Here is a 7,547-nt window from a genome sequence, read left to right as displayed (position 1 = left end):
CAAAAAAAAAATAAAAAAAATTCAAACACAATGACTTTGAAATGTGTACAAAAGTAAAAGATTTATTTATTTATTTGATATAAAGAAAATAGTTTAATAATTATTGTGTTTTTACCGACATGTTCAGTCCCTGCCTTCTTTCCCTACTTTTAACCCCACCCTCCTTCACTCCCATATTTTACTTTTTTTCTTTTTTTCTTTTTTTTTCTTTTTTTAATTTTAAATTATATTTAGGGTAGATGTGTAGTGAAGAAGCGAAAGGAAGTTCCCCTTTCTTACCTTGTCTTAGGTTTAAGCTCTGTATTTCACACCCAAAAAATATTTTTTTTATTTGGAAAATATATATTTTTTTTTAATTCCAAAATGAATTATTATATATAATATTTTAGGTTTATGATATTTTGTAATGGGTTTTGGGTATTCAAAATCTCACATTTTTTCTTCATACTTTTATTTTTTATTATTTTTTTGTTTAAAATATTCTGTTTTAACATATTCTCCCCATCTCCTATATACTTTTTTTTTTTTTTCTCCCATAACCCTTTTCGTTACTCTCAATAAAGCTTTTATTTCCATTTCTATTTTCTTCTTTAATTTTGTAATATACGTACCAAGATTTTTCTACTATCCACAGTTTTCTTATTTTTTTTCCTTTTTTTTCTTTTAATAATATATCGATTAATTCAATTTCAATATAACATCATGTACTAAATATTTATTTTGATGATAGTTTTTATCATTTTTTATCATGACATCTACTTACTCAATTTATTAGTATAATAATAAACTCGGATTTATAATGAGACCAAAATAAACCATTTAAAATAATATCTAATCGTGGAATGGTCCGTACGAGGAGCGTGTAGTACACATTCGAATTCCGGCGCGTGGTGGAAGAATAGAAAATTAGTATAGGGAAATCTTTTTATTAACACGTGATTAACCAAGCGTTTAAGTAGTAAGATACTAATTAACCGCCAGCCCTCACAAAGGCCCAAAAGCCCACTCCAAAAATATAGCTTCCTCCTCCCAAATTAAAAACACAGAAATTTAAATTTTGAAAAAAGAAAAAAAAAAAAAAAAAAGGAATAACAAGAGAAATATTCCTCTACTACTGGTCCAGTGCATTAGGGCCAGTACAGTAATTTACCACATGATTCCAAACCCACTGGACCAAATACCTACGTCTGATCCCATTCATGTTGTACGTGGCCCCATCGTGTCCGTCCATCAACTGCCCCGTGTAGGACCCACCTCCTCCCGTTCCGTAAATCCCTTCACAGAGATCGGCAATCTCCACCGGCGCAATCGGGTCCGGCCCAGCGTACCACGCGTTCACCAGCGGGTTCGACGCCAACTCCGCCACTTCATGAGCTATCACACTGATCATTCCGTCCACTCCAACATCGGCGTTTGGCGATTTCATGGCCTTCACCCCAGGCATGTAACTCGGCACCGCGAACGGATAAGCACAAATGCCCGGACACAGCTTCTCCGAGTTCCCAACCCAAGCGTACGGCAGCGTATACCCTACAATCGAAGGGAACGTGAAGTAATGAAACCCACACACCTGCCCGCAGAAATTCTCTACATAAACATCATCGGCGGTCAGTAAAAGGTACAGTCCGTTCCGAGCATTAACCGGCAACGGTCGGGATTTCGCCGTCACCGCGCTTTTAATCACCGACTGAATCGACAACCGAGTCAGCGATTTTCCGTGCGAGTAAAACCGGTCGTTCTTCTCTTCGCCGAGCCGGACCGTGCTGGAAATGTTGTTACCGGTCTGGTCCGTGTAGAGCTGAACGGTTTTCCACCAGCCGGAGACGGACGGGGATTTGGAACCGCCGGCGGAAATGGAGTTGATGAACTCACGGATGATCTTCTTCTGATTCCGCTGCCAGGAGCCGTACCAGATAATGTGGACCGATATATTAGTGGTGAGAACAGGGCCCATGTGGTACTTCAAGTGGACCAACTCCGACGATCCCTCGAACTTTTTGGAGTCGCCGACGAGCGGGTCAATGGAGGCGTTGGACTCGACGAGGCGAGGCCATGGACGCCAGGCGGCGGCCGGAGTGAGGAAGAGAAGGAGGAGAGAAAGGGCTAGGGCGGAGAAGACGGTGGGCGGAAGTACTAGAGGTTCCATTTGGGAGTCGAGGAAGGCTACAAAATGCCAATACTGTGAGCTCCACATGTATTTATAAGACAAACGGAGAAAATTTAAAAAAAAATTAAAAAAAAAATTAAAAATTAAAAAAGTAGTGTTGTTTACGTCAAGGGAATATAATTTCAAATTTTTGAAAATTTATGGGTTTTATTATTATTGGTTTTTTTTTTCAAAAAAAAAAGAAAAAAAAAAGAAAGCATTGATCGGCGGGTTAATGGAGGACAGTTAGATTCTTTAAAGTGACGATGAGAAGGGAAGAGGGGGAAAAGAGTGGGGCCTACTCCTCTGGAATTGGAATCATCATCACCATCATCACCATCATCACCATCATCACCATCATCACCATCATGGTCATTGTCGCATACTAATTTCATCTCATTACATCACACGCCTCCCATTGCTCCTTTCCATTGCTCCTTTCCATTGCGCGGGAAAATGGATCCTTTAGGCCGTTTACGTATGTGTATAAATTCAAATCTCGACCAAACTCAAACCTCAACATACGACTTAATTATTTATAAAATTTTAATTTTATAAGATTAATCTTTTGATGGGTCGTAAAAATCATATATGATTGTGCAGTAATTATTCTAGTAAACCAACGGGTCGCGGGTGGCACATGACATATGACATATAATTTAATTAGAAAATTTAATTATTTGTTTATATATTTTTATTTGCTTATTCTTACCTTTAAAATTTAAAGAAAAAAGTACCGTAATTAGTATAGTAATTACTAAATAATGTTCCATATTAAATGATGATAATTTGTACTTAATTATTGATCCAATTCAATCTACACAAACTACTCAGTATTTGTAATGTTTTTTTTTTTCACATCATTTGTGAAACTTGTTTTCTTAAACTGTCCTTTTTTTTCACTTTATTTTAACTAATTTAAAAGTTGTTTTTTGCAATTGAAAATTAATTGGAATTTCAGTGCTGCCATTTTACAGTAAATTTATATTAATGATTGAATAATGACATGTAAATAATATTGTTATCCACGCATGCATGATGTGTCTGTAATAATGATTGGATCGGACATATAATTTCTCAAATATAAAATTTACAGTGCATAATAAATGAGGGTTAAAACATGTTTTTTTTTTTTTTTTTTTTTTTTTTNAAAAACATTCTTAATTTGGGATTTAGGGTTGTTAATATTAAATTAATATAAAATATATTTATAATTTGTCATTATTTTATATAGCTAAGTATAAGGTTTAATTATTTTAGAGAAACAAGCATTGAATATTACTACTGGACATGGCTGAATATTTTATTGAAGAGAAATGAATGGTTATTAAATATAATTTAATGATTAATAAATGTTATAGAAAAATACGATCAAATAAATGGGAAACAATGGGAGCGCTCAGGACACGAAGTGGGTGACAAGGGCTGTGGGACCGCCTCGGTGTCCTAAATTCCGGTGGCTGTCCTTAAAACGAGGGCATTCTTGAGCCTCCAATTTTCAAATTATTTTTTTTAGGACATTATAAAAAGCTGACGTGGAAAATGGGGCCCACGGGTTGCTCCCAAATGGACAATCGAAGTTCAACCCTGTTTAATCTTATCCAAATTACCAATTTCACTATTGGTCAATCAACTTTGATTGTGCTGAGTTGTCACGATCGTCTTCCGGTGTAACTTGTAGCTGCATGCTCGTATCATGTCAAAAAAGTTTATCTGTTCTGTATGTAATATTTCGACAAAATTATGTCTACTTTAATGTCTCTAAATGTATTATAGAGAGGATGTGACTAGTCGTCAATTATTAATATTTAAAATTTGAGAAATAAAATGACTTTTTTATTTTATTTTTTTGGTAAAAAAATAAAATGATGGGTAAATAAAGGGGAGAGAGTGGAATAATCAAAGGAGTAAATTGCGCGGCTTGGAATGATGAATAAAATATGAAATTAAAATATTGGGACACTGGGGCCCACATGTAATGACCCTAACACACGAACATACTGTGAACACCAAGTGGGCCCTCTACTTCAATCTTTGGGCTTACGTGGGCCTCCGTCCGTTTAGTGGGCTACAGCTTTCAGAACCCACGGTGTACTCTACTTGCATCTACGCGCGTGTCATCCAATCGCTTTCTATTATATTTTTTTTTTTAATAATTAATTTATTTTTTTACAAAATTATATCCAAAACATGATTTTTTAAGGACAATAATGATTCCATTTTCCATCATGTTTTTAGAAATAAAAAAAATAAATAAAAATAGTTTAGTGTGTGTTTTTTAGATGAAAAATGATGATTATTACTTTTACTCCAAAGTAAGAAATGTATATATAATAAAGATACCCAACCAAATCATGAATTACCAAAAAGCTTGTATTATTGAGGGAGGGCCCTTTTTGAGGCATAAATTTTGGCTTTGGGATTGTGACCTACAAATAATATATATATACACATATTATGTCTCAACTAAAAATTTATTTATTATTAATAATCATGTAAAGTAAAGTATATGTAGGGTTAAAATTATTTGACTGGACTTATTACATAATGTACTATATATTTAATTTTTATTGTGGACCTGAATTATTATTTTTTTTTTATCTACAAAAAAAAAATGTAAGGTGGAAAAAAAAAAAAAGTAAATATGCTTTCTTGAGTAAGAGATAGAAGGAAGGAAGAAGATGATTAGAATTTAGGAGTAAGAGAAAGGAGACGAGATTGGATTGAGCATTTAGTGAATTGAAAAAGGCACCGAAAGATCTCTATCTTATAAATTATTTTATCTTTATAACATCAAATTGTTGAAATCTTCACCTTTGGTCACTGTGTAAACAGAAAATTATAGATATATAATAAAAAAGAAAAGTGATAGACTTTTAATTATTTTAAGTTTTTTTTTAGTCATCTCATTCGGATGTGGTATCTGTTCATTTACTCTTATTTTGTTCGGGTATCACATTAATTTTAACTAAAATAATTGGGCCCCACAATCGACCGTTTTTAATTTAAAAAAAGAAAACATTTATTTTAAAATTAAGAGTTGGAATTGAGGTTGAATTAGGTATGGTTTTATGTAAAATAGGTAGAGGTAGGATTTGAATGTTATGGTGACCCACAACAACATATGTTTTCTAATTTCTAAATCAATTTATTGCACTTTTTAACCAATATTTTTACCAATTCTCCTTTTTCTCCCCATTCTTTTTTATTTTTCTTTATATAATCACAATTAAAAAATGTATTTTAAAAAAACCCACATGCACATTTTTGTCATTTAACTTTCACCTCTTTTTAGTTTTTACCTTTGCAATTCACCTTTTCATATCAAATACTTACCACAGGTGAAAACTACGATGAAAAATATACAAAAAGATTTGGGTAATGTTGTGAATTATTACAAATTGCAACCCCACAAAAAGAGTAGTGGGCCAGTGGCCCAAATTCTGAGTTGGGCCGTGTAGGGCCGATATTCAAGCCCAATAAGAGGCCCACACATGGTGTAATATTAATTTTTTATTTAAAAAAAAAAGTTAATTTGATTTGAAATTGAATATTGTTCCATTTTAGTTAGATACCGTCAAATATTCAAATTGAATTATTGTAATTTTAAAAAAGTCAAAGCTTTCATAAACAGTTAAATTAAAACTAAAAAATACTAAATTTAAAATAGAAAATAATTATAAAAAAAAAAAAAAAATCCAAGTCTTATTACATAAAATATATGGGGTTTTTTATTTTTTTAATTTTAAATTTTAAAAAAATGTTATAAAAAAATAAAAAAATAAAATATTAGAAAATTAGAAAATTAGAAATGGGTTCTTTTTGGTTGGGGGAGAAAGGGAAGATCATAAGGCTACAATGGACAAACCTCCATATCTTCACCGTTCCCGTTTCCCCACCAGAACTAAACTCCTCGCTCTCTGGACTTTCATTTTTCTCGCTCTCTTCCTCTTCCTCTTCCCTCGATCCTCCTCCGATCCCACCCGCCGCCTTCTCCAAGCGGGTCCCGTCTGGGAGAATCGGATCCGTCTATCGGCCCGCTCCCATTCCCATTCTCGCCGAGTTTTGGTCACCGGTGCTGCCGGCTTCGTTGGCCTTCATGTCTCACTGGCACTCAAGCGCCGCGGCGATGGAGTCCTCGGCATTGATAATTTCAATTCCTATTATGAATCTTCTCTCAAACGCTCACGCGCCGCCTTACTCGACCGTGCCGAAGTGTTTGTCGTCGAGGGTGACGTCAATGATGGTACTCTGCTGAAGAAGCTTTTCGAATTGGTTAAATTCACTCACGTAATGCACCTCGCGGCTCAAGCGGGCGTTCGTTATGCGATGCAAAACCCCAGTTCGTATGTGCAGAGTAATATTGCGGGATTGGTGAGTGTTCTCGAGGTTTGTAAATCGGCTAATCCGCAGCCGGCCATTGTTTGGGCGTCTTCTAGTTCGGTATATGGTCTCAATTCTCAAGTGCCCTTTTCGGAGGAGGATCGTACGGATCAACCCGCGAGTTTATATGCTGCAACTAAGAAGGCTGGTGAGGAAATTGCACATACTTATAATCACATTTATGGGCTTTCGATTACTGGATTGAGATTCTTTACAGTTTATGGACCTTGGGGACGACCGGATATGGCGTATTTCTTTTTCACTCAGGATATTCTTAAGGGGAAAACGATTAAGGTTTTTGAAGGGGCGGATCAGAAATCTGTGGCTAGGGATTTTACTTACATTGAAGATATTGTGAAGGGTTGTTTGGGTGCGTTAGATACGGCGGAGAAGAGCACTGGGAGCGGCGGAAAGAAGAGGAGGAAGGCTCAATTGCGGGTGTTCAATCTTGGGAATACTTCTCCGGTGGCTGTGAATGAACTTGTGAACATTTTGGAGAAGTTGCTGGACAAGAAGGCTAGGAGAATGGTGTTTCCAATGCCGAGAAATGGTGACGTTCCTTTCACTCATGCTAATATCACTCTGGCACAGAAGGAGCTCGGTTACAAGCCCACCACCAATTTGGAGACAGGTTTGAAGGAGTTTGTGAATTGGTATCGTCTTTATTATTCCAAATCTGGTATGAACATTGTTTTGTAGGCTGAGTTATTTTGAGATTTGTTCTTCAGTTCTAACTAAATTGTTGCTTTCTCACATTTGTTCTTCAGTTGTAGAACAATTGTGTATTCATTTGGTTTCTGGTTTGAGTTTTTGGGGAACAACAATTTTCACTAGAAAAAACTTAGAATTTTAACATTTCATCTTGGGTTCTTTTCGATCATTTCTCTGTTGATTCAGTTTAAGAGATGTAAATTCTTCTCAGGATCAAGACATTTTAATCAATTATTTATTTATTTGACAACATCTATGATGCAGCTTCATGAATTCTTATCATGAGAAGAGCCATCTCTGTTTGCTT

The 7,547-nt window shown here is 35.2% G+C and overlaps 2 protein-coding genes across 2 annotated transcripts; one reads left to right on the top strand and one right to left on the bottom strand.

Moving 5' to 3' along the window:
- Positions 1-899: 899 nt before the first annotated feature.
- LOC111811702 (protein EXORDIUM-like 3) lies at positions 900-2,165 on the bottom strand. The gene has a single exon (XM_023698712.1). The coding sequence runs from the start codon at positions 2,144-2,146 to the stop codon at positions 1,112-1,114; it is 1,035 nt and encodes a 344-aa protein (XP_023554480.1). The 5' UTR covers positions 2,147-2,165; the 3' UTR covers positions 900-1,111.
- A 3,826-nt stretch (positions 2,166-5,991) lies between these two features.
- LOC111811696 (UDP-glucuronate 4-epimerase 2-like) lies at positions 5,992-7,384 on the top strand. The gene has a single exon (XM_023698698.1). It carries the CDS (start codon positions 6,005-6,007, stop codon positions 7,226-7,228), a length of 1,224 nt encoding a protein of 407 aa, XP_023554466.1. The 5' UTR covers positions 5,992-6,004; the 3' UTR covers positions 7,229-7,384.
- The last annotated feature ends 163 nt before the right edge of the window (positions 7,385-7,547 follow it).

This window comes from Cucurbita pepo, chromosome LG01 (genome assembly GCF_002806865.2).
Source record: "Cucurbita pepo subsp. pepo cultivar mu-cu-16 chromosome LG01, ASM280686v2, whole genome shotgun sequence".
Taxonomy (NCBI): Eukaryota; Viridiplantae; Streptophyta; class Magnoliopsida; order Cucurbitales; family Cucurbitaceae; genus Cucurbita; species Cucurbita pepo.
The sequence above is the reverse complement of the archived record's forward strand: the minus strand, read 5'-3'. Positions and strand labels throughout refer to the sequence as shown.

Coding starts and splice junctions, on each gene's coding strand:
- LOC111811702 (XM_023698712.1), bottom strand. CDS start 2,146: ATGGAACCTCTAGTACTTCCGCCCACCGTCTTCTCCGCCCTAGCCCTT.
- LOC111811696 (XM_023698698.1), top strand. CDS start 6,005: ATGGACAAACCTCCATATCTTCACCGTTCCCGTTTCCCCACCAGAACT.